The sequence below is a fragment of the Panulirus ornatus genome, chromosome 7 (assembly GCF_036320965.1).
Source record: "Panulirus ornatus isolate Po-2019 chromosome 7, ASM3632096v1, whole genome shotgun sequence".
In the NCBI taxonomy this organism is placed as follows: domain Eukaryota; kingdom Metazoa; phylum Arthropoda; class Malacostraca; order Decapoda; family Palinuridae; genus Panulirus; species Panulirus ornatus.
Genome location: NC_092230.1, coordinates 43,705,768 through 43,733,554, shown reverse-complemented (window position 1 = coordinate 43,733,554; position 27,787 = coordinate 43,705,768). Strand labels below are relative to the sequence as shown.

The window sequence follows — 27,787 nt, the reverse complement described above, 5'->3', positions numbered from 1 at the left end:
GATGGAACCATGGAAGCGGAAGTGGATCATAGGGTGGGGGAGGGGGCGAAAATTCTGGGAGCCTTGAAGAATGTGTGGAAGTCGAGAACATTATCTCGGAAAGCAAAAATGGGTATGTTTGAAGGAATAGTGGTTCCAACAATGTTGTATGGTTGCGAGGCGTGGGCTATGGATAGAGTTGTGTGCAGGAGGATGGATGTGCTGGAAATGAGATGTTTGAGGACAATGTGTGGTGTGAGGTGGTTTGATCGAGTAAGTAACGTAAGGGTAAGAGAGATGTGTGGAAATAAAAAGAGCGTGGTTAAGAGAGTGGAAGAGGGTGTTTTGAAATGGTTCGGGCACATGGAGAGAATGAGTGAGGAAAGATTGACCAAGAGAATATATGTGTCGGAGGTGGAGGGAACGAGGAGAAGAGGGAGACCAAATTGGAGGTGGAAAGATGGAGTGAAAAAGATTTTGTGTGATCGGGGCCTGAACATGCAGGAGGGTGAAAGGAGGGCAAGGAATAGAGTGAATTGGAGCGATGTGGTATGCCGGGGTTGACGTGCTGTCAGTGGATTGAATCAAGGCATGTGAAGCGTCTGGGGTAAACCATGGAAAGCTGTGTAGGTATGTATATTTGCGTGTGTGGACGTATGTATATACATGTGTATGGGGGTGGGTTGGGCCATTTCTTTCGTCTGTTTCCTTGCGCTACCTCGCAAACGCGGGAGACAGCGACAAAGCAAAAAAAAAAAAAAAATATATATATATATAGTTGGGGTGAAGAGAGTGGTGAGAGTAAGTGACCTTGGGAAGGAAACATGTGTGAGGAAGTACTAGGAGAGACTGAGTTCACAATGGAAAGAGGTGAGAGCAAAGGACATAAAGGGAGTAGGGGAGGAATGGGATGTGTTCAGGGAAGCAGTGATGGCTTGTGCAAAAGATGCTTGTGACATGAGAAAGGTGGGAGGTGGGCAGATTATAAAGGGTAGTGAGTGGTGGGATGAAGAAGTATGATTATTAGTGAAAGACCAGTGAGAGGCATTTGGTTGATTTTTGCAGGGAAATAGTGGAAATTACTGGGAGATGTATAAAAGAAAGACAGGAGGTCAAGAGAAAGGTGCAAGAGGTGAAAAGAGGGCAAATGTAAGGTGGGGTGAGAGAGTATCATTAAATTTTAGGAAGAATAAAAAGATGTTTTGGAAGGAGGTGAATAAAGTGTGTAAGACAAGAGAACAAATGGGAACATCGGTGAAGGGGGCTAATGGGGAGGTATCGTTAAGAACAGAGGACTGAACCTTTGAGGGAAAATCCTCACTTGGCCACCTTCTCTGTTCCTTCTTTTGGAAAAGTAAAAACTGGAGGGGAGGATTTCCAGCCCCCCTGCATCATTACACATGACAGATAGAGAATGGATTTGAACAAATGCAGCTTTTTTTTTTCACTACCATGCTAATGCAGGAAATGGTAATCAAGTATGAAAAAATTAATATTTTATTTTTATCCTTATTGGAACTATATTACACACTTTCCAGATCTCTACCATCGCACTCATCTGCTTGCAACCCCCTTCTATACACCAGCTTCTTCAAAGTTTCATTTTTGTATTCTGAATATATCATTACAGTGGTTGAACCCCACTGACAAATATTATGGATAAAGGAGGTTTTGGTGAAGTTGACTTTAGAGTTTATGTTTTACGGGAACTTGTAACAGGTGATGAAAGATTTTATTTAAGATGTAAATATTTGTATCACATTTTATATTTTTCAGAAACTTAAACATGAAACCTTTTAATGTACCATCTTCTCCCTCATCATATTAGTATTTCAGTTTGAGCACTGAAATATAGATTTTGTTGTCATTTCAGTGATAATTTATACCATATCGTAAGCATCTTGAAACTTTGAAGAAATACTTGCACTAAAAGTGACAGCTTACAAGTTTGACATTTAGACTAGACATGTTCAGAATACCTTAATGGAAATATTACCTCCAATTTTTTGACGCATTGTCACATATGCAGCCATGGTAACTGAAAACAGGGCTCTGCAACTGGTTTCTGCAACACTAGAGTGTTACATCAAGAGTTAGCTTGTTGTTCATGCATGAGGTTTTGCTTTTCAAATGATAACTCACCTGCAGCATAACAGGCTTAATGAGGATGAAAGACTTTATATTCTATGGTGTAAGGTTTATTATGTTATCCTAATTTTTCTCATTAACTTTTCAGTATCAGTATTGGTTTTTCATTTTTCTAATATTTGTTATGTTTTTTGGCCATTTTTAATGTTTGTCATATTTTGAATTGGTTATTTACACATTTTGATTTTCATCTCATCTAGTACTTTGAGTTCTTACAGTCTAAGCATGTAGGATATATGCTTAATTTTACAGCAAACATTTTCATTATTGCTGGTAGATCATCTTAACAATAAGTGTGTTAATGGCAGAGTACTGAAATGTATGGAGAAGATTCTCCATAGACTGCAGTACTTGGCTTTGAAGTTTGGAATATAACTTTTTAGATTTATAATTTTCTCCCTCATTCCACTCTATTAAGCCATGTCTTGATATACTAATTTTTTTTGCTGCTTTTTAACTGAATAAAGATTTTACTGTACCAATGCAGATGTATACAGTTTTCCACTTCTATAGTAACACTAACTTGTTCTTGACCATGCGGACTAGTAATGCTTAATAGTACTTTCGCTGTCCCATGGCAGATGTAGAGAGTAGGGATTTCCACATGTAAAAGTTTATTTGAGAATATCCTATTAGAACAACAGTAGTAACCAGTGGAAACTTCTAAAGCCTATAAATTCTGCATAAGGACTACATTGAGATTTGGTTATACCTTTCATGCATGTTCACTGTTCCCTGTGTGAGCAAGGTGGCATCAAGAACAAATGACTGAGCCTTAGAGGGGGAAAATACTCCGTTGGCTCCTTTCTCTGTCCTTTCTGTTGGAAAGTAATACAGGAGGGGAGGATTTCCAGACCCCCCACCTTTCACTCCTCTTACTGGCCTTCTGCAAAACACAGTAGATACATGGGCAGTATTCTGTCTGTCTATTGCCACTAAAACTATGCAGGAAAGGGGTTATGGTTGGTTGAAGTCATCCAAGATGTGTTGTGCAAGGTCTGTGTGTAATGTGATGATGGAGTGGTTGGGTCTAAAGCCATGTTTTGTAGCTGAGAATAGGTTGCTTTGCTTGATTGTGTTGTTGATCATATATTTTATTCATAATTATCTCGGGACCAATTTTTATGAAAGACTTGGTGTTACCCAGGAACTCTTTCTTAAAGGCTCCTACAGCCCAAGGGTGTTCTACTTCCAGTAGCATGGGGATACAGACTCCTTTGGAGTGAGAAGCTCTTTGACAAGACTTTACTCCCAGTGACACAGCTTTGCCAAAAATGGCTTCTCTCTTGTGATGTAACCTCAAGCAAATGGAGTCTGGTAACATCGTGGATCATGTGTACATGTATGTATATTTTGATTATTTATAAGTGCCACTGGACCAGTATCCACCAAAGAGTCCTGCCCAAAGTTACACTACTTCCAGGAGCAGAGAAATGTATACTTTTTTGGAGTGACAGTTATCAAAACTGTCCATCCTTGAGTAAGCAGCATGCTCTCAGGAGCAAAAACCAGAGTTATTCCTATAGGAGAGGGAAAGTGAACCAACATTCCGGCACAGGGTAAGAGGGTCAAGTTTGGAAGTTAGCCTGGAACAATTTATGAGTCAAACTGCTTTCAACTCAACTCTGTCAGGTAAGGATGCAGAGTTAGAACCACCCCAGATGTGAGAGCAGTACTCCATACAAGGACAAATCAAGCCTTTATATAAATGGACCAACTTTTCGGAAGAAAAGAAGTTTTGACATCTAAACGGCACCAAGTTTCGTAGAGGCAGACTTAGTAACATGGGATTTCTAAGAAAGAGTGGATGCTAAAGTAATACTAAGTATGTTCATTGAGTCAAGAGGTGGAATAACAGAACTGTCGAAGGAGAGATGAGAGTTGTGAGGAGTTTTCAATAGAGAGGGGTAGAAACTGGGTCTTGGAGGTATTGAACTTAACTAGATTTTGTCTACCCCATTGAGATATCCTGTCCAAGTTTGAGTATATCAAGGAAGAGATCAAGTGAGAGAAGAGAGAACAGAATTAAAGGAAGTGGATGAATGCAGTGTTGAGTCATCAGCATATAAGTGCATTGGATTATTTGTGAAGGAGAGAAAATCATTGAAAAAAGGAGAAAAATTGTAGAAGACAGTACTGAACCTTTAGGGACACTGCTGTTGTTGGAAAAAAGGTTGGAGGCTGATCCCTCAATAACCACAGAGATAGATCGGCCAGAGAGGAAGCTAGATATGAAGCAGCAAAGTGATGGAGGGAAGCTAAAATAGGGGAGCTTATAGATGAGACCCCGATGCCACACTGTCAAAAGCTTTGGATATGTCAAGGGCAACTACACATGACTCCCCAAAATCCTTTAGGGATGATGACCAGACATTAGCAAGATAGGAAAGAATATCACCAGTGGATCTCACCTTATGTGAATTGTTTATCTCTGCTGACATTATTTAGCATTCTTAATGTAGTGTTCATGTTAGTTTCCCTTGGAGCTACCACTATTGTGTCATCCATTTACCTGTACCTCGAGGCACCCCTGCCCATGATCCTACTGTCACTGTCTTTGTCTAAAGTTTTCATATACAGGCATGCCATGACAGCAGTAAGGGGGATCCTATGGCAAGACTCCTGTACTGTCTGTTCTCGTCATTGAACATGAATGCCCCAAAACTGACACACAAGGAGGGAGAGATGTGTTGATAAAAAGTGTGGTTGGGAGAGTTCAAGAAGGTGTAATGAAAAGGTTTGGACATAGAGAGAGACTGAGCGAGGAAAGGTTGACAAAGCAGATATATGTGTCATAAATACTTCCCTATGTCTCTTCTTTTACCATTTCATAATCCTCTCCATATTTGAATCAAGGCCTACCTTTGATGTGAAGTTTTGTCCGTGACTGGAGCCTCCAATGTAAAGAGAGAGATGTGTGGTAGTAAAAGGAATGTATATTGGAGTGCAAAAAGGGATGTCCTAAAATGTTGTGGACATAAAGAGAATGAGGAAAGGTTGACAAAGAGGACGATAGTATCAAAAGTGGAGGGCATAGGGAGAATAGAGAGACCAGATTGGAGATGGAAGGATGGAGTGAAAAAGGTTTTGAACAATTAGGGCCTGAACATGCCGCAGGTTGAAAGGTATGCATTGGATAGTGTATTGGAACGATGTGGTATACTGGTGTTGACATGCTGTCAGTGGACTGTACCAGGGCATGTGAAGTGTTTGGGTTAAATCATGTAAAGATCTGTAGGGCCTGCTTGTGGATAGGGAGCTGTGGTTTCAATACATTATGTATGTTAGCTAGAGATTGGATGTGAGCAAGTGTGGCCTTTTTTCATCTGTTTCTGGTGCTACCTCACTCACATGGGAAATGGCGATCGAGTGTGAAAAAACAATAAGATAAAGAACTGGTGAACTCCAGTGCCACTTCTTAGTCTTTTAGTACCTCGTCCTTAACAGACCACTGGCAGAGCACAACTGTAGTGTAGTGTTTCCAGAGGCTCCTACCAAATATTCCTATCGACTTCTTATACCTTATGTTGCAGCATACTACTTTTACCTAATGCTTTTGCCTAAATGATCCTATTAGCTACTTTTACCTGATGCTCCTGTCTAGTGTTCCTGCCTACTATTACTATCAATTGCTCTTTCCCTTTTGCTAAAAGGTAGGTCTAGCACTCACCACAGGAAAATCTAGTGTTATGAAGAGTGAGTTGCAAGATTTAGGTGTTATCAAGTGTCATGTGTGACAAGGAGATATTGTGTATTTGCTGACCTAAATGCCAGCAGTCCATATGTGGGTGAAGCAGAAAGAAAAGACAGCTACCTGGGTCAGAGAAGTGCAAATTGACAACCATTGAAGTGCTGGCTCACTACACAGCTGTCAATAAACTTCTTGATACCCAGGCGGATTGTGCCAGTGATATACTTCCCTGGTTAGTGGCTGCCTACCAACTACTATGGGCACTGATTTACCGCAATTTTGAATTGACCTGATCTGTGCGAAACTACTTTGAAAGATGTAAATTAATGTGGATTTCACCTCTTAAAAGAACATGATTGTATCATAATCTAAGCATGATATTGATATAGAGCCGTCTCAGAGAAGGAAAGTGCAGTAAACGCTTGATTTAATGGACCCTGCTAGAACAGATTTTGGATTTAATGGACTGGACAAATAATTTTACATTTATTGATATTTTTTTTTAGATTTCAAATGACACCCCATGCGCATTTCATATCACACTTGTTTTTGGTAGTGTGTGGACATACTCGCTTTGTTTTTGTCTCAGTCTGCCTCAAGCTTTTTTGCTGTCAGGTTGTATACAGAGAATTGTGACTTTATTTATTAGATGAATTTGTAATCCTTAAATTCAAAATGGCATCAAGTGATAGAGGAGTTAAAGAAAGCATGTGAACTGTATACTGTATTACTGTATATTGTACATTGTATTAAAAAATGGTCCATAGGTTACATTCAGTTAACGGACTTTTGGCATTAATGGACACCCCCTCCCTTCTGTTAGTCTGTTAAATCAAGGGTTTACTGTATTTGGTATTTTATGTATCTCTGTTGATTAAGAATTTCGAACTGATGAACTTGGTGTTGGGTGCAAGAGGCTTTTAGACAACACTTTAAACTTTTTGGGATATGATTCACACCTTGCTTTTTAGTGGAAAGATGTTCCCTGTGTGTCTTTAACTTTGAAATGCTTTGATCAGAGCCACACTCATTTGAAGGTCATAGGTCAGTATTTATTTCACCTCTTAAAAAGAAGTTACTTTCATTGTAAAGTATACATTTAATGTTGATACAGAATCTTTCTAGAGAAGTGATTTAACTCTGGTGAACATAGTAGGGGATGTTATAGGCAGTAAATCAAAGATATGATTCGCACTTTACTCTTTGGTAGAAAACTGCTTCCCATTCCTTGCTCACTTCTTTTCAACTGTGTTTCTCTAAACGTAATGAGAATGTATATTTTCTATAGTCTTGTGTTTAGATGTGGATGTTTTGTCTCTTGCAGGTGTTGTAGTAACATATCCCCTCCCCAGATGAACTCCTGGTTATATTACTGGCTTGAGTGCATGTGCTGAGTGTTGTGTATTTTTTAATCCCCAGGATCTGAGTCATCTCAAAGAAGGCGTCCCATCCGACATCCTCTCGTACTGTGATCATGAAGATATGGTATGTCTGCAGCAACTGAAGAAAATGTCTGTTCTCTTGCCGAGCCCTTTTGCATCCTTTTAATACATTGCTCCCTTTCCCTGAGTCCTGGCCCATATCTCACTTCAGATAGAGCTTACCAGCTCTTATTTTGCTGCTGTACAGAAATGTTACTTGTAACTTACCTCATTTTCAGTACCTTATGGAACAGCCATCTGATATCCTTTCACACTTAGCTCCCTGCATCTATAGATCTATTTCCTTCTTAAAATCCATTTCCTTAGACCATCCTTGGAATTCTTACCATAGTGGAATGGACTTGGATTCCTTCCAGCAATAACATGGCAGTACTGATGTAGTGATGTAGTAGTACATCGGATTTGCGCTTATGTCGTATTTCATAAGTGCTTTTCGGGAAATGCTGTGAAATCCTGAAGGATCTGTCAGTCTTAACAATAGTGTAATGGTCATATGCAAGTTGGCATTGTAGATGAAAACATTCATCAAGAGAAGCTATTCTTCGTTAAAATGATATGTAGGCAGTAATTATGGTCCTGAGGTTAAAGAAGATGAAGGGTTGGTTGTGATGCCATGAGGTAAGTAGTGAGTCTTTAACTTTGTCTTATATTCTATTTTGAATTTTTGAATTACACTATTTTTGTAATATAACTTTAAGCTTAATGACATGAATATGCTCGAATATTGTAGAATGCCAGAAGATTGGAATTAGCACATCATAAATCTAATTAGACCTTGGCAGCATTTCCATTTACTCTTATTTTATCTGTTCCAGTTTATCTCTACTTTGAATTTTAGATTAAACAAACTGGGCTCATATTAAGCTCCAAATTAGGCTGAGATTGTCAACATGTGGAATGTATAGTGGATGATAGGTTGTTAAGACTTCCGATAAGGCAGTGGAAGGTTGCAAAGGGAGAGTAACACCATGTGGATATACCCTCAGTATTAGAGTTGCTCAAGTTTGTGGGTATATTAGTAGAGGATTTCAGTGAAATAACTGCAGCAGATGTTGTAGACTGTGGATAGGAAATTAGAGAGAAAATAGAGAGGTCTTACTGATTAAAGCAACTTTGTGTGTAAAAGAAATAAAGCCCTGATTGTCTTTATTTTTTTGCAGACTGAATACGTAAGGTTTTTAGATTTCACAGAGTTAATGTTTTATTGTCCAGCTTGCATATTATTACATTATTCTTTTCTGATACACAACTTTGCAAATTTAGTTATTGCTTTATATCCTACCTGATAAGCTAATATTTTTTCAGAGAAACTAGCACTCTAAAAAGAGTCATTACAGACTTGATAGAATAAGTAGAATATATAAAATGTTAATGTGCATAAAGCAAAAATTTATGCTAATCTTAAAACAGTGGCCAACATTAACTGGTTTGCTATCTTTTCCCACCTCTGTTTAGATATCCAGTGGAATTTTAATACTGTTCTAAGTCTGTAGAGGGTTCTTCCATCACCAGGAAGATGTGGGAAAATCAAATGTCCTCACTACCCTACAACCACCTCATGGAATGTAGATAAATTGTAGAAAGACCTAAGGTACTGGGAAGAAATTATAATGATATAAATTGTTGGGTGAGGGAAGTTAATAAGAAGATAGACATGAGAAATCTAAAGAATTTAGTGACATGCACGGTGAAGTAGCATGGTTCTGTAAGGAGGTTGGAGGCCTGCAAAGGAGATGGCTCCACTGAGCTTACATTTGTGGAAAAGAGTATGTAACATCTGCACCAGACTTTCTCATTATGTAATCCTGGGGTAGTGATGGACTTTTCTTTAACCCTGTCAGGCATAACTGACCAAAAAAAAAATTGCTGTGTCCCTGTCACCTTGATTAATATTAGCAAAATTTGAAAGGAAATATAATATGAACCATCTAAACAGCTTTAAACTATTTAAACCGAATTTGTATCATAGAAATTCAAACTTTGGCTCATTGCTTAAGCATTGAAATCTGGATATGGCACCACCACCAAGTATTCAGTCACCTATTGTGTTATTGTCCATTTTAATTTTTTTATGATTTGCTTGGAAAATTAGGCTTTATCTATTGATATATTAGAATCTTTCTTCATGGTGTCCTAATATGTCCAGATATAATGGTTGGTTGTTATTAACATCTGAACAGCACAAAATCTCAACCACTTACACTAAGTAGTTGTAGAGAGGGAACTGCGAGAGAGTGGGTGGCATGATTGCTATGATTCATCTTGGTTAGCTGAACGTGGTGTTTCAAGTGCATAGTCACGTGAGTTACTCATTTTAGCTTGGTGTTTGTAGTTTGTAAGATGATAATTTTTTCATATTTGATTGCTACTTCCCATGTTAGCGAGGTAGCACCAGGAGCATACGAAGAAAGACCATATCCGCCCACATCCATTCTCTCACAGCCAGGTTCCATAAATTATTCTATGGTTTCCCCAAACACTTCACATGTCCTGGTTCAGTTCATTGACAGCACGTCGACCCCATTATACAACATTGCCTGATTCACATGGTGCCTGGGATAGGGGAGATAGAATTCCATATCCATATTCCCTGTGTGTCATAGGAGATGACTAAAGAGTGCGAGAGTGGGGGGATGGAAAGACCCCCTTCATGTTTTTCAGTTTCTAAAAGACAGAACATACATAATTGTTTGTTAAGTGATTATTTGTGAACTGTCGTTAGGGAGAACATAGCCAGGAGGTAAGTACTGAATTCATGGTAGACATGGTGGTGAGATCTTATCCCTGTATAATAGGTTATTCTCTGCAGACATGTGGTGGTGATAACATAGCCAAGTTGTAAACTATGCATGTAAATTAGTGTTGTTTAGAACATTACCATTTACAAAATTGTTTTATAAACTGATGTTGGTGAGAAAATCTTATAAGATATAGATATTGATTGTTAGCTGGTTTTGATACATAAGCATATAGGAAGGTAATCATTTTAGACAAATATGGGTAAGTACACGAGTTATTCATTGCAGACTGGTACTGTATTGGTGAAATTTTCAACAATATTGTATTGTATTGATGAAAACATTCAACATGATACTGTGTTGGTGAAAGCTTCAGCATTTAGTAAGTTGGGGATTAATAGTGGTGAAAACATCTTTATGGAGTATTTTACTCAATGTAGTTTAGTAGTGGTAAGATTATATGCATGATTATACATTAATACAGATGAAAACTTCAGAATGTCGTAAGTTATCCATTATAGACTGTTTTTGGTTAAAAGATCATAAAGTGAGTCATTCATTGTAGACTTTTTGATGAGAACATCATACAGTAAGTTATTCATTGTGGACTTGTTTCGATGAGAACGTCTTGTAGTAAGTTATTTATTGTAGACCATTGTCGATGAGAACATCACTCAGTAAGTTATTCATTGTAGACTTGTGTTGATGAGAATATAATGTTTTTAGAATTATTTATTGTAGATTGTGTCATTGAGAACATCATATATTAAACTATTCATTGCAGTTTGTATTTGGTTAAAACATTATATTGTATGTTGTGGACTTTTTGGTTATAATTGTTTTTTATACTTGATTGCTTTTCACACTTAAGCAAGGTAGTATTTGGATATGATTATTTTTGATATTTGATTTTTTCTCACACTTTAGCAAGGTAGTATCAGGAACAAATGAACAATGGCATCATTTACATGTATCCCTCCGTTACCTGTTATGTATGTTGTACGAAAACTAAAGCCCAACCTTCCACAGCCAAATGCCACATACTACCCTGTGGTTTACCTTGACCACATCATATGCCCTTGACCCAGTCCAATTACAACATGCTGTCCCCATATACTACAATGATCTAATTCATATCACATGTATGCTTCTCCTTAAAGTTCAGGCCCCAACACCGCAAAGCCTACCTCACTCCATCTTTTATCTTCTTCGTTTCCTCCTCTGTGTTGCTTCCTCAATTTTCTCTTAAGTCTTTCTTTGCCTGTCTTTTCCATCCATCGAAACCATTTCAGCTCATCCTGGTCAGCCCCCTTAGTCAGACTGCACTTACCGCTGCTTCTTCCTCGTAGGCTGACAACCATTATGTGATCAGCCCATCTCACACTACATGTCATCCTTAGGCATTTCATATCCAGCACATCCACCCCATTCCCTTAGCATTCAAAGCCCATGATTCACATCCATATAACACTCAGGTTTATTACACTTTCAATCTAATCCATCTCAGTTCAGACAGGCATTGATATCTCCTTTCACTTTTTCCTTAATGCTCTTAAAACTACAACCCCCTTTTCTACTCCATGACGCATTTGAGCCCAAGGTTTTGTCCACTGTCACATCCACTTGTAGATACTGAAAGCATACCATTTTCTCCTGGGCAAACGTACACTCAGACTATCCTCTCTAACCTTCCTGTACTGCAACTCATTACCATACTTTTTTCTGTATATTTAGTGACCAATTTAGTGACCAGCATGGCAAGATCTGACTTGTAATGGAAGAAAGGTTGTACAAAGAGGAAAAACAAAAGATGGCAGAGTATTCCACAACTTAGCTATTTAAGGGAAGAAGGGGGTATCATAACAGCCAATTCTCAGTTGTATCATCTATGCACAGAAACTGGGAAAGTACACTTCAAAATCTGTCACCAGGTGTAGGAGGTTGTCTCTTGAACCTGCCACCAAAGTTGTCATTTGCAAACAGCAGCTGATTCACTTACCATAACCCCAATGTCCAGCATACTGTAATCCTGCCTCTTACTGAAACCTCAACCTCCAGCACACCATAAACCTGTCCCTTGGTCTAAAACCTTTGCTTTTACTTTCCTCACCCTCCTCTCGAAAACACATGAGACACCCATGATGACATCACTCATCCTTAATACAGGCCCACTTTCATCAAGAATGACTCATACACATCCCTTCCTCCTTTCCTGTGTGCCTTGCTTTTTTGGTAAGTACTCTTCACTGTATTTAGGAGTTTTCCATTTATGTCATATATCTGTGGCACATACCACAAGATCTCTTTGTCTGCTGCTCCATCAAATATTTTTTCCAGATCCTTACTTAACAAGCTTATACCTTCAGTTTGAGTGTTCACTTTTTTCCTGCTTGCCTTTATGCAAGGGTACTATAAATGTGTTCTTCCTGTCCTCACTCACCTCACCATACAAGTGTCAGACAGCCAGACTAACCAGTCATCAGCACTCTCACCCACTTTCTCGAGAAAGTCACCTGCTATCCCATCCATTCCAGATGTTTTGTTGCACTTCATCATATGCAAGGCTTTCATTGCAGGTGTTCCTGTCTCTTCTTCCTCATGACATTTGCTATGACTTTCTACACATTACACTTCCTCACAATTGCACCACATGTGCCATCCTATTATATAACACATTCATCACATATTCAGATACCCACTCCAATTATTTTCAAACTCTTATTTGACACTTACCACTTCCCCATCCATTATCCCCTCTTTTCTTCCTCATATGTTCTCGTATTCTCTTCATGCTGTTTACTTGTTTTCGTACTATATTTTTTCTTTTCAAAGTTCAATGACACTCTCTCCTGATATTTTTCATGTGCTCTCTTTCAGTGAATATTCTCATGGACTCCTTATTGCTCACACTCCCTCCCTACAGTTACCACCCATACACATCTTTTCTCTCTTTTACCAGCAATTTAACATCCTCATTCTGCCAACCTCTGTCATATATGAACATTCTACCTTTTCCATGCCACACACTTCACTTAATGAAACATTTAAGCACATCTTCCATAATACCTTACATTTTTGTTCCACTCTCCTAGTTTCACTTACCTTATGTCATTTCCCCAAATCTCTTTTCTTATAACACAGAAGCCTCTTTTATGCATGAACATTCCACCTTCTCCATGCCACACACTTCACTTAGTGAAACATTTAAGCACATCTCTATAATACTTTCCACTTTTGTTCGACTCCCTATGTTTCACTTACTTTTCCCTTATGTTGTTTCCCCAAACCTCTTTTCTTATTGTAACACAGAAGCCTCTTTTCAGAGCACACTCCCATATCACGTTCTTATACTCTCTCACCATTTCCTCTTTTCCTAAAATTATCATCAAATATCATGTTTTCTTCGACCGAGAAATTATCAGATATTTCACATTTCACTCCTCTCAGGACATTCACATCCAAATCCAATAACCTCTTCTTTGCATGCCTTTTAGGCAGAACACAATCCAGGAATGCCTTTTGACCACCCAGTCTCACTTATCCATTTATACTTAAGTACAGTAGGCACCTCTTTTATCCATGTATTCCATGTCACATAATTCAACAAGCTTCTCCCCATTTTTATGGACACTTGGGACATCATGTCTCTATACCCATAATTGCCACATCACCCACTCGCATTCAGTTTCCCAAATACCAAGATTAGATTCTTTTCCCAAATACTAAGATTAGATTCTTTGCAGCAAAGCTGCCAAAACACTCACCTATCTCCTGTCAAAAAATCACTCTCTTTTGTAGTATACCTATGTTCTATCCCACATTGGTTATGAAATCATAAGTGCTACCCCTTCTTTTGTTCTTGCCCTTTCAGTAATTTTGGATTTTCCTCCATGAACATTCTTGAACCAGTCTACCCCCTCTCCCTTTATAAGTTTCACTTGGAGCCAGAACTTCCAGGCCCCTCTTATCAAATAGAGCACTTATTATTGCTTTTTTTTTTCTTGTTTGCATCCATGCACATTCAGACACCCTAGCTTTTTTCTTTCTGTCTTTGGTATGATAATGAAAGTGGAGAGGGTTCTGGGTCTTTTGCTTCTACCCATTTGTCACCTCAAGCACATTCTTGAGGTATATTAATACATATTTTTACTCTGGTTCCCAAGGTTCTTTACTGTAGATTACTGTTGTTGATGAGGACATGAGTGTTCATAAAGTGGTTACAAGTCCTTCAGAACTTTTGACTGGTACCATTAGCACTACGGAGGAGTGTAATTTCAATTGCTGGTCATGCATCAGTCATCGAATAACTTATTATTCTTAGTGAAGGTTGGTCTGCAGCAAGGGTGTGTAATGTCACCATGGTTGTTTAATTTGTTTATGGATGGGTTGGTGAAGGAGGTAAATGCAAGGGTCTTGAAGAGAGAGAGGCGAGTATGCAATCTGTTAGGGATGAGAGGACCAGGGAAGTAGTCAGTTGTTGTTTGCTGATGATACAGCTCTAGTGGCTGATTCGTGTGAGAAACTGCACAAGTTGGTGGCTGAGTTTAGAAATGTGTGTAAAAGGAGAAAGTTGAAAGTAAATGTGAATAAGAGCAAGGTTATTATCTTCAGAAGGGTTGAGGGACAAGTTAATTGGGATGTAAGTTTGAATGGAGAAAAATTGGAGGAAGTGAAGCATTGTAGATATCTGGGAGTGGACTTAGCAGTGAATGGAACCGTGGAACCGCTTCGTGATTCACAAGGTGGGGAGGGGGTGAAGGTTCTGGGAATGATGAAGAATGTGTGGAAGGAGAGGACTTTATCTCGGAGAGCAAAAATGGGTATGTTTGAAGGAATAGCAGTTCAAACACATACACAGACATATACATATATACACATGTATATATTCATACTTGCTTGCCTTCACCCATTCCTGTCGCTACCCTGTCCCTGAGTCAGGTACCCATTTCATCGACCAACCCCTAAGGGTGGATGAACAGCTGGGTTGACTATGGACCAACTACCACAACCAGGATTCAAACCTATGAGCTTAACCCTGGGCAGCCTGTGAATGTATGACAGTCAGGAACACTAACCACACTACAGGAGTATGTATATATATATATATATATATATATATATATATACATATTTCTCTCTTGTGTCTCCCCTGTTGATGTGTTTATTGCACGAAAGTGCACTTGGGAACTTATCGTGTTTTGTTTTCCCTGTGGACTCCTAGGAATATATGTATATATATTCCACATCTAGGCCCCACAAAACTTTCCATGGTTTACCCCAGACACTTCACATGCCCAGGTTCAATCCATTGACAGCACTTCGACTCCGGTATACCACATTGTTCCAATTCACTCTATTCCTTGCATTCTTTTCACCCTCCTGTATGATCAGGCCCCAATTGCTCAAAATCTTTTTCATTCCATCCTTTCGCCTCCAGTTTGGTCTCCCACTTCTCGTTCCCTCCACCTCTGACACATATATCCTCTTTGTCAATCTTTCCTCACTCATTCTCTCCATGTGACCAAACCAATTCAATACACCCTCTTCTGCTCTTGCAACCACACTTTTTATTACCACACATCTCTCTTACCCTTTCATTACTTACTCGATCAAACCACCTCACACCACATATTGTCCTCAAACATCTCATTTCCAACACATCCACCCTCCTCTGCCCAACCCTATCTATAGCCCATGCCTTGCAGCCATATAACATTGTTGTAACCACTATTCCTTCAAACATACCCATTTTTGCTCTCTGAGATAACGTTCTCGCCTTCCACACATTCTTTACATTTGTTATACTTAATCGCTTTTTCCCGCGTCGGCAAGGTAGCGCCAGGAAACACGAAGAATGGCCAGCCCACTCGTATAAACATACATATATATAAATGCCCATACACGCCCATATACATATGTATACATATCAACATATACAAATGTACATGTTCATACTTGTTTGCCTTCATCCATTCCTGGCGCTACCCCTCCCCACAGGAAACAGCATCACTACCCCAGCTTCAGCGAGGTAGCACCAGAAAAACAGACACACACACTTAGGCATTACTAGACTATGCATGCTCATGGTGGGTACATTACAAATGAAAAGTCACATTTGGTTAAATTGTACCTTTGTCAGTGAATGAAAAGAAATCAAATCACATTGAGAAACTTCTTTATTTAAAGGGGTCTAGTGTTCTCCATCTCATGGATGTGGTGCATCTTTGAAGCTGTGTGAGCCTCATATAAAAGGCTTTAGGGATGTGTGATTTTTTTTTGTGTTCACTGTTTCCTGTATATGCAAGGTAGCATTAGGAACATAATTTAAACTTCATATGCTTACATCCACATCCACACTGTAGCTGTCACGCATATGCCAAAACCTGAGTCCCCTATCCACTGCCAAACCCTACAGACCTCTCTGTGGTTTCCCCTGACCTATTCTTAAACTCTGGTTTAGCCCATTTACAGCATGTCACCCTCTGCAAACCATATTGATCCAGTTTGTTCTTTTTCATGCATGCCTTACATGCTCTTGCATGCTCAGGCCCCAGTCACGCAAACCATCTTCCATATCATCTTTCCAGCATGTTTCTGCTTTTCCCTTCTTCATTGCTCCCTCCACTTTTGACAAGTATACCCTTACTCATCCTCTCCACAAGTCCAGACCATTTCAGTACACCCTGTTTAGCTCTCTCAACCATACTGTCCTTACTACCAACCTATCTGTTGCCTTTTCGTTTTGTACTCGATCAACCCTCCTGACACCACATGTGGTCCTCAAGAATTCCATTTCATTCACATTACCCTTGTGCTTACTTATTTTTTTTTTATCTAAGGCCCATGACTCGCGTCCATGCAGCACCATCGGGACTACTGTACCGTCAGACATGCCCATCTGTACCCTCACAGACAGTGACCTCTCTTTCCACATACTCCTCAAGGCACCCAGGACATTTACCCCTTCACTCACCGTGTGATTCTCTTCAGTTCCCTTTGTTTCATCTGTTGCTATACCCAGTGTAAAGAAGCTAAGACATTCCATTTCCTTCAGGACCACTCCATTCAAACTCACATTCCATCTGACCAGTCTTTCTCTCTGTGAAACCTCATCATCTTATTCTTGTTCGCATTAACCCTTAACTTCTTAATGTTGTTAATTGATCAGGATGCATGACTCAGGGTGAGGTGTGTGAGGGCTGGCAGAGTGCCTGTATAGTGCAGTTGTGTAGTGTAACAGGAACAAAAAATGTCAAAATTACTGAAGTATAAGTTTGGTGAGTGTATCTGGTAAGTTGTATGACAGTACTGATCAAGAGGGTGGAAACTAGGAGTCAAGATGTATTAGTTTTCTGTAGTGGACCTTTCATGACCAGAGTTCTTTGGAGTCCAAATTAAATTCTACAAGGGATAGTATTTCTAGTTACAGACTCTGCATGTTGTTTGTTGATTTAGTTACTGTTGTGAGTGCTGGATAAACATGTAATAACTAACATTTAAATCTTTGTGTAATTCTTACTGTGTTTAGAACTTACCTTAATTATTATTGTTACAGATAAACTTTACTTAATTAATTCATGTGTTGATGTAAATGTGATTCTGTTTTCAGCATTTTAGTTCATATATCACAATCTTTATGTCACTACCCTGGTTGGCTGTTTTTGAATTTTGTATGCTTAAAGAAAATTGATTCCTTATTTGATTTTATGTAAGACATGTTTTCCTACCATCTGTTTTATGTATAGACTCATTTTCTCCTTTAGACAGTGAAAAGCCAAAGAGGCATATATCTGATAATAAGTACATTTTGAAAGGTAGGTTGTGTTGTGTAGTAAATAATTGTTTTGATAATAGGTATTGTTAGGAAGTAAACCATTATATTGAAGCCTGACACAAATACTTTTTGGTGGAATACACAAATTAAATTGATTTCATTATACATATTACCTTTTGTATTATCTTGATGGTTTGCATCATAAAGATTGCATTTCAAAAAAAAAAAAAAAAAGATGAAGATTTGGTATGTTAGAGCATATCATTGAAATCTGCTACCCTAGGCCTGAGTTTATTATTGATCATGCATTAAACATTTTACCTTGTTACCATTTGCTTTGTCAGAAATTTTATCTAGTTGCAGAGGGATGATAATTCATATTTTCAACTTAATCAGAGCAGCTGAAAAAATATAAAAGCGCTGAGTAGGAAGTATTGACATGTATGATCTTATTTCGTTGAATTTGGTTCCACTGTCAGAGTGGCTTAATCCACTTAGGCAGATGCATAAGAAATACTTATGGTAGTTTTTGATGAAGATGGAAATTATTTTTCAGATCAGATGTCATTTTTTTGTTTTTTCATTTTTTTTTAGAGAGAGTTGGACATCAGTGGTGTAATATAAATGTGCTCTTGTTAGCTGAGGTTATAATGAGTGATCGTCTGTTCCTTCAGACCCAACTGAATACACTTTTTCACAGCTATCTAGTAGTTCACTGTTCAGTATTTTGCTTGTGCAACGTTTATGAAAAAATAGTTAATGATGAAACAGAAAAGGAGAAAGTTTTGAAAAACTGCATGCAGCTGTTGCAGTTGATTGTTCTGGTATGTGATCATTGTGGCAGCATCCACAAAGGTAGTTAAATCTGACGTACTTGAACTTTATATGGTAGCAATATACTCCATGTTCTGATGTTGTAATATTGTGGATATTGATATATTGTACAAATTGATATTTTATTTCAGTACAAACACTTACTTGTAAGGAAGAAAAGATATTTAAAGTTTTAGAAAAACATCTCTTCTACATTATGTATGAGCAAATAATAATGCTGTAACATCTCATTATACTTCAGAAAAATGGTAGTATATTGCATCAAAAGTAAACAGGCAGTCTTACAAGTGAGGTTAGAGGGATAGGTTGAGGTTACAGTGGCAGAGCATCAGGGCTGGATTAACCCTTTAATGAAACCAGACCGCTCATAGATCTGCATTTGCTTCGTAAACAAAGGGAACCTCATATAGATCTACAGCTTGTGCTTTTCTGCCAAATCAGATTCCAGCTGATTTGGTGGTGGTGCAAAATGCCTTTATCCATGTTTTGTGACAATTACATATTTCTTTAGGAATCCTTCAGCCATGGCATGGAGAGGATGTCATTGTAGATTGCCAAGTGTATGTGAAATCGAGTGGTATTTGCTCTGTAGCACAAATCTATGAGAACAATCTGTGTGTTAATGATACTGTGAACAAAGTACAAATGAGGTGATGGCAGTCAGAATGCTTCAACACCAGGCTATGTATAAAACTCAATGCTGTCTTGTCAGTACACTTACACCAGTTTTTATTTCTCCAGGGCTAGATTAAGGCCTTTTTCCATTTGTGTAAGTGGTTTTTCATTTGTATATTACCTTTCTTTCCTTAAGAGAGATTGATTTTCCCCTCACTTGAAAATCCAATTTGTTTTAGAAACTCGAGGAAATTTATGTGCCTGCTTAAGGGATTACGCGGTGAAATCCAGGATCATTAGAAGGAGGGGATCTAATAAAGGGCATATTCCTCACCAGACTTGGATTTTTTGTTATTACAGTATTTATGTGTGCATTCTGTTGACATCTGAAGAATCTGAGTAAGCACTTGAAGGATGCAATGCCCCTAAATGCCCTGGATTTTGTGTTATAACAGTACTCAAGTTTGCATTATGGTGACATCTGAAACACATAAGGAAGCACGCAAAGGATGCAGTGTACACCTATTGTGCCCCAAAATCCACCAAGTACATCGACAAGTGAGCCTGTTTAAGATACTAAATGAACTTGGGCATGGATCTAGTGCTTCAGCATTTGCTGGCTGTTATGACTATAATGAGAGCAGCATCTGCACCATAAAGGAAAGCAAATCTGTCGTGAAAACCTTTTCTCAGCTATGAATTTTGAAGATAGTAGTGCATCTCAGGATGCTGACACATGTGAAGATTAATGACGCCATGAAAATTTGGGTGCGACTGGGCAAATGATTGAAAATAAAGCTATCAAAGTAAATTTACCACTAAACAGGGCAGGTTTCATAATTTTACCAGATGTGTTGGTTTGAGAAATGTGAGTGTTAGTGAGGCTGTAACAGCTAATGTAGAAGCTGAAGAATGCATGAAAATGGAATTCCAGAAAATTATAGAGGAGGAAAGTTACAAACCAGATCAAGTATGGATCAGTATTGGATCTGGAGTCAATAGTAATACTATGTCCGATTTTGTTCATGGTATTTTCCAAGTGTATTTTTGTCATGTGTTTCTTACAGTTTTGTTAGTTGGTTCTAAAGCTTTCTCTTATTCCTGATTTAGCAGAATACATAATTCATATATTATTTGCTTCCTGCTCATCAACATTCTATTGTATGGACATAGGCATATAATTATACTCATACAATTCAACATAGCTTCTAGCCACGTCTCTTCCTCAAGCAACACATTTATCACTGTCTGCCATGAATAATATTTTTTATATATTTTTTCCACTTCTCTAATTCATACACAAAAAAAGGATATACATAGAAAAATATTGTAACAGAAATATGAACGATACAACAGTGTACAGTTTAGAATGTTTCCAGTTCAGGGAGGGGAGTAGCTTCTTACTGCATGAACTATTGATTAATTACTTATTCAGAAAGAACATATGACAAAAGCACATATCCAGAAAGATCATGACAAAAGCAAATATTCAGAAAGAATATATATGACAAATGTTTACCTAGCCTATCCAAGAGTCCTAGAGAAATGTGGATACTTGTCTACCATTTTCTTTATGTGTTGTATATTATTTTTATCTCTTATGTTGTATATTATTTTTTTCTCTTAGATAAGGCTTTGACTGGGATTTGATACTTTATTTCCATTATTTGCATGATATTTTCAGTATATTTTGTGTGTTTTTGGCAGTCTTTAACCCTTCATTTACATGGAAGTGGATGTCACGATGTCATGTGATTCGATACCACTCAAACTTTTTTGGTACCCATCTTATAGCTGTACCATGACACTACTGTAATTACATGTATCACTGTTTGCATGATTAAGTGCAGTGTGTGAGAATCTGTCTCTTGTAATTGTCATGAAGGAGTAGTAGTGAAGATGGGTGGACAAAGATTCAAGAACTTAACCCTGTGTCTAACATGTTAGGGTGTCAGATGACATATATAGTGGATTTCAATACATGAGGTCCCCGGATTACAAATGGGTTAGATTCCTGGACCCTGTTCATCTGGCAATTTGTTCATAAGATGGAAAATATAAAGAAATGTATAAAATTAGAGGAAATACCTGTGCCTGATTGTAGTAATGTATTGGATATTGTATTCTGAAACAGTTTATAGAACATCACATTCAGCAACACTTAATGAAAAAAGATGCAGCTTAGTAGTAGTTCGTAATTATGAGTAATTGATTGCATGTTGGACTAAGAATTAAACATTCATTTTTTGAGCTCCTTAATGTCAGACACTTGAAAGTCGGGGAGACCTTGTACAGTACAATATTCTGTGCTTTATTTTGTGGGAAAAATTATGATTATGAATATGAATCACCAGACAAATGGAAGTATGATAGCAAAGGAAATACAAGCAGAAGTTGGGAATTCTGTTCATGATATGTGTTTCGACCTTACAATCTTCCTCAAGAAGAAATACCACGGACTTCACACTATTTATACAAACCTTGTGACTCAGGAACTGGGTGGAGCTACCTTGGGTCCTCTGATTGATTTGCTGCTGCTGTCCTCTCTTCCATAACCCTCCAGTCACACACTGCCATTTCTGCAGCTGCTTTGGCCCACAACTTGCCGCCTGACTTCATGTTGATGTTATGTTTCAAGATGATGTGTACTGATTCCTGAGCTTTCATGGTCATCTTATCCCTGCCTCAGTGTATAAATAGTTCATGCCTCACTCCACTGGGGCAAATGTCCTAGAAGAGCGAGGTAACATATAGGTAAAAGTTAGCAACCATAGAAATAGCATGATATTAACAGGGATTTAAATAATGCCTGCAAATGTTAGCGTTCATTTGATTATTTCTCCAACTGCTATGCACATCATCATATGATGACTCCTATCATTTAAGGGTAAAATGAAATGAATTATACAAGAATGAAATATTAAAAAATCTAACTTAGATTTATAACACATAGTAAAACAAAAAACACTGCTATGATATTTCATTGCACTTGATTCACATTTCATGTAAAGTCTCGTTATCATTTTTGCATTCCGTTCTCCATAAGTGCTCATTGATGAGTGGAATACAGTACCCTCAGTTTCCATACGCAATTTTGAGTATGATTCACTAAGACATGTCATGAATTAAGATTCATATCTTTTAATCATTTATGGATGTTCATGCTCCAAAGTTATGTAACTATACAAAAGTTCTTACATTGGCATGATAATTACCTCACAAGCATAGTAATGATGTCCTATATTTTGGTCTACCTCTTCAAATGTTTGAGTCAGTAAATCTTTTAAGGTTTTTTAATGATAATAGTCAAGGCTTTCACTTTTTCTAACATAACCATATATCAGTCAATAAATAGCAACTTATCTCTTTAGCTTCCCAGTGTTCTTTGCCAGTTATAAGTACTGTGCAAATACTTCTTAAAGCAATGGTCACTAAAGTAGTAAATTACATGTTTTTTCTCACCAGTGTACAAATATCGTTAATATTATATCAAAGATGTAAATCAAAGAATATGAAATGAGAAGAGGATTTTATAACGTATGAGAAATACAGAAAATTAACAGTACCATCCATATCAAAGAAAGGGTAGCAACACATTTCTTTTTAACTACCTGAAGTTTGTCAGTTGTTTTTTACTATTTATCAATATTTTTGTGAGAAAATATGGTTGAGAAATCTTACACAGAAACATAATCCCACTATCCTATTGAATTATATGTTGATTTTGATAGACTGTTTACTAGGAATACATTGTCAATATAAAATGGTAACTAGGGGTATTGAGCAGTCTAGTCATCTGTTAGCTTTTAACATCCCCTGCTTTAAAATACAGTACAGATAGTCCCTGACTTATGATGGTTCAACTTACAGTGTTTCAACTTTACAATAATGTTATATTGAGACAAATTCAGTAGAACATTTATTTTGAATTTTGATCTTTTCCCGGGCTAGCGATATGCTGAGCTGCGACAGCAAGCCGCACTTCTAGTCAGCCACACGATCATGAGTGTAAACAACCGTATTAAGTGTATTTTCGACTTATTAAATGTTCGACTTACAATGGATTTACTGGAATGTATCCCCACCGTATGTTGAGAGTCAGCTGTATTCAAAACAGGATACATAAAAATGAGAAATATAGAAAATTCAGGTGCAATTAGTCCAAAGCAAAATATTTTTTGATTGGAATGTTGAATATCTACTGGTAGATTTTAACTGAATCCCCGCACAGTAGTGTTGTCTTTTTTTATTTACAACCAGATGTATAGAATGAAAAGTTTTTGTGTCTCAGGCTGAAGTAATACATAAGGGACTCATGCTTAAAGATGATTTAAAACTGCATTCCTAAATATGAATTAAGATATGCATTCCTGACCCACAGTTGTACCACAAGACAGAGCAAGGACTGAGTAGGTTCCGTGATGAGGACTTTGAAGACCATCAGCCATTCCCCACCTTACAGCGGGCCCTTGAGACTGTACCATACACTTGCGGGTTCAATGTGGAGGTCAAATGGACAATGCAGTTGAGAGATGGCACATATGAGCTCCAGCATCCTTTTGAACTGAACCATTTCCTGGATCTCATCATCAAGGTACATTTAACAAGCAAGTTACCCTCTGATAAAAGTGGTTATAGGAAACTGTTTTTTTCTAATGTTATATTGTTAATGTTTAAATGTATTTTGTGGAAATGGAATGTGAGCTTCAGTTTTAATGTTAGGAGTGAAGTGACAGACGTGACATGAAATGATAGTAATGGATTTTCTTTTTCACCCTTACATTTCATAAACAACGAAATACTGTTTGGCTGGTAGAGAAATGGCTGTGTATGCCAGGTGGTTCCTTTGAAATATACTGAGCCATACAAGCACTAATAAGAAGGATAGGGTTTTAGTGTAATTCCATTTTGATTGTGTTCTCTACCTACATGCATACTAAACTGGCCTTAGTGCTCTCCCACTCACTTATGGCCTTCAAAGCCAAATAAAGATAATTCCATTAGCTTTTCTCCTTTATTGGCTGATGACTTCTATTCTACCTCATATATCTTGGTTATTTCAACAGCTGCGGCTGCTGTCATTCCAAGTGTATGATTTATCTGAACCTTGATACATGCAAGTGTAGCTATGCATGATAATCATTGTTTAGTTTGATATTCTCATTCCCACTGAAGCTACCCCGCATTGTTACATCACATATACTCAGATTTCTCAACAGATTGCAGACGTTTTCTATTTATTTACCATCCTGGCTCCTCTGACCTCTACTCTATCACATACATTTTATACATATCTCTGGCAGACAATATATTTTTTACAAATCTTTTATTCTTTTACTTATATTTCAAGCAAAACACTTCTTTATGTACAGCGTGTCTTAATCAACAAAGTGAATCCACTAGAGATGGTTTGTCTTTACACTTAGATGTATTGAGATCTATAATAACTGTTGTTTAGGGTGGTGGATATGGGATATATGGCAGTTATTTGTATGTCATGCTTGTTGAGGTACTACATACTGCAACATTATGTGTGACCCAACTGTGTGAATTTGTTTGACCAGAGATTTGGATAAATTTCTTCCTGCCCCATTTTCTTTAAAAGATAAAGGTATTAGTTTTAGGTAGTATTCTGCATGCCATCCATCTTTTTTGTTATCTTTAACTCCATTTCCTTTTCTGAATAGCTGATCAAATACATGCAGTCATGCACAGCTTCTGAGTTTGCTCATATTTGCATGGAATCTTTGAGGCAGCAAAATTTTTATTAACAGCTTTGATATATTTTATTGGTAACCATGGCCACAATGACCCATACTATCCATGTCCTGATTTACTTTGTCCCCAAGGGTATATTCAGAAATAAAAACTAGATCTGCATGTCATACCTGGCTTTCATTGTGGATAAGCCAGCAGTGAGCAAAATAACAGATTGATTTATGACAAGATTATGCAGTTTTGACTTGTTTTGTAGTTTGTTTTTTCCATATTTCATTTTGAAAGTATTTGCACTTGTTCCATCATAGCTATGTCATAATGATAGGAAGTGACAGATGGTATGTTGTCACATGCATAAATTAATAGCATGTGATAGGGATTTCTGGGCAAAGAAATCCACTCGATGGCTGAGCCTGTCATGTCATTGCCTAGTGAAAGGCAGAGCCAGACTTTGGTTCTTGAGCTAAGCACAGTCACACAAAAGATGTTTTATCGTCCATAATTTCTTATAGGTGCAGCACGATGATGTAATGCTTGCTGCCATATTGCATGAATTATATGGGAATTCTGAGGGAAAGCCTTGTAGACTTTGAACCTAAACCTTCAAGACTCAAGATTGATACCTTTCACAACCGTCAGCTTTTACCCTTACCTTCCCCATCACCCTTGAATCATCTCTAAACTAAAGCTTACCTACCTAGTAAATTCTTGAAACTATTGTGTTTCCTTCTCAACAGATAATTTTGGAGCACTCTGGGAAGAGAAAAATTGTGTTCTCCTGTTTTCATCCTGATATCTGCACAATGCTACGCCTCAAGCAGAATCGTTACCCAGTTATGTTCCTAACTCAAGGGGTGTCAGAAGTGTGGCCACCGTATGAAGATCAACGCACATCTACCATCCATCAAGCAGTCCTGTATGCCATTAATGCTGATATTCTGGTGAGTTAAACTGGAAGATACTTAAAGATGAGTATGAAAGTTGGTTGACATTGTCGCATTATTTTAAAGACATTCATGTTACAATAGGTTTGCATTGCTGCCTTCTAGGTATTTATCATGTGTGCAATTAGTGTATCACTTATGAAAAAGGGGTGCTTTTTAGTAATTTTGTCCTGTTTCCACCTTATTCTTTTTTTCAAACTTTCACATGTCTTTTGCATATGATTCATATATAACAACCCTGACTCCTAACCCCGTCTGAAATACTGCATTTTAACTTTAAAACTACCATGAACACTCCGTTAGTAAATAGATTCAACAGTTACGGTAACAATATGTTTTTAATCTTAATTCATTGACAGTTCAGTGTTTTAACCCCTTGGCAGGCTTATGACTCTGCACCCACCTCTTGTATGGAGAATTATTGGCATTCCAAAGATGGGATTGTTTGTTGAGATGGGAGTCCCAACAGTGTTATGTGGATGTAAGCCATAGATCAGAAAGTACATAAGAGGGTGGATATCTCGGAAATGAAAATATTGATGATAAGTGTTATGAAAAGGGTTGGTTAAGAAATAATAGGGTAAGAAAGAGCTGTGGTAGTGAGAAGAGTATGCATGAAAGAACTGAAGAGGGTATGCTCAAATGGTTTAAGCTGGTATTTGCATGTTGGTCGAGTTGTTATGTATGTTGTACAGTGCTAATTCATGCCAACTTTGTAAAGCTTCTGTGGTAAAAAACATGTTTGTTTCAGTCAGGCATTAGATACCTTCAAAGAATACTGAAATTTGTAGATCATGGTGCACACTCTTCTCCCATAGGGCATCAACGTGCACACTGAAGACTTGATGCGTGACTCCAGCCAGATGCAGAAGGCACTGGAGCACAGCCTCATTGTGTTCTGCTGGGGGGATCATAACAATGACCAAGAGAACATAAAGTTCCTCAAGAAGGTTGGACTCCATGGCATTATCTATGACAAGTAAGAGCTCCTCCAACCTTCATTTTGCTTTTATATTCACCAAGGATTTTACAACACTGTTTCTACTTAGAGGGAACTTTGACCTTTGATGTCAGATTAAGGATGAAATTATAGTGATGTTCATGGAATTTTTCTGTCTGGGTTTTAACATCCTTTAGCTTAACAATATCTTTAATGCAGCTAGTCTGCTGCCACAGAATACTCATTGTTGGTTACTTATTTTTTGTTTGACATTAAGCATTTGCAGTTATTCTTGCTCATTTTGACACCTTTTTTTTCCCCCACCGCTTTAGCTAGGTAGCATCAAGAGTAGAGAACTGAGTCTTAGAGGGAAAATCTTCGTTTGGGCCCCTTCTCTGTTCCTTCTTTTGGAAAAGTAAAAACTGGAGGAAAGGATTTCCAGCCCATGCTCCATTAAATCAAATGTAACGTAGTTGAAGTGTAGGTTAAGCGGAAAAGTTTTTACTAAAAGAGAGAAAAGAGGCATTTGGACAGTACATACTGGGAATAAGTGCAAATAATTGAGAGATGTATAAGAGAAAGCAGCAGGAGATCAAGAGGAAGGTGCACAGGTTGAAAAGAGGGCAAATTTGTTAAATCTAAAATCTGTTACATTGGGGTCATTAAATTGAGGATTTACTGTACATATTCATATTTGCTCGCCTTTATCCATTCCCTGTACCACCCCGCCCCACAGGAAACAGTGACACCACCTCCTCCGACAGCAAGGTATCACCAGGAAACATACAGAGAAAGACCACATCCACTCACATCCATTCTCTAGTTGTCATGTGTAATGCACTGAAACCACAGTATGAAAGTGGATGGGTCTTTCTTCATCTGTTTCCTTGTGCTACCTTGCTAACATGGGAAATGCCGATCAATTATAATAATGTTAATGAAAATATACTTATGTAAACATGAA

General features: G+C 37.9%; 1 protein-coding gene across 3 annotated transcripts in view; it reads left to right on the top strand.

The window, feature by feature from the left end:
• LOC139749578 (glycerophosphocholine phosphodiesterase GPCPD1-like) overlaps positions 1–27,787 on the top strand; it is a 167,162-nt gene that overhangs the window by 130,921 nt on the left and 8,454 nt on the right. For 2 of the 3 annotated variants that reach the window (XM_071663646.1, XM_071663645.1), the window contains exons 11-14: positions 7,238–7,303; positions 23,603–23,815; positions 25,677–25,880; positions 26,702–26,862. In XM_071663646.1, coding sequence (XP_071519747.1) covers positions 7,238–7,303; positions 23,603–23,815; positions 25,677–25,880; positions 26,702–26,862 — 644 coding nt within the window. The remainder of the gene's footprint in view (positions 1–7,237; positions 7,304–23,602; positions 23,816–25,676; positions 25,881–26,701; positions 26,863–27,787) is intronic. The other variant, XM_071663647.1, reaches the window with a different exon arrangement.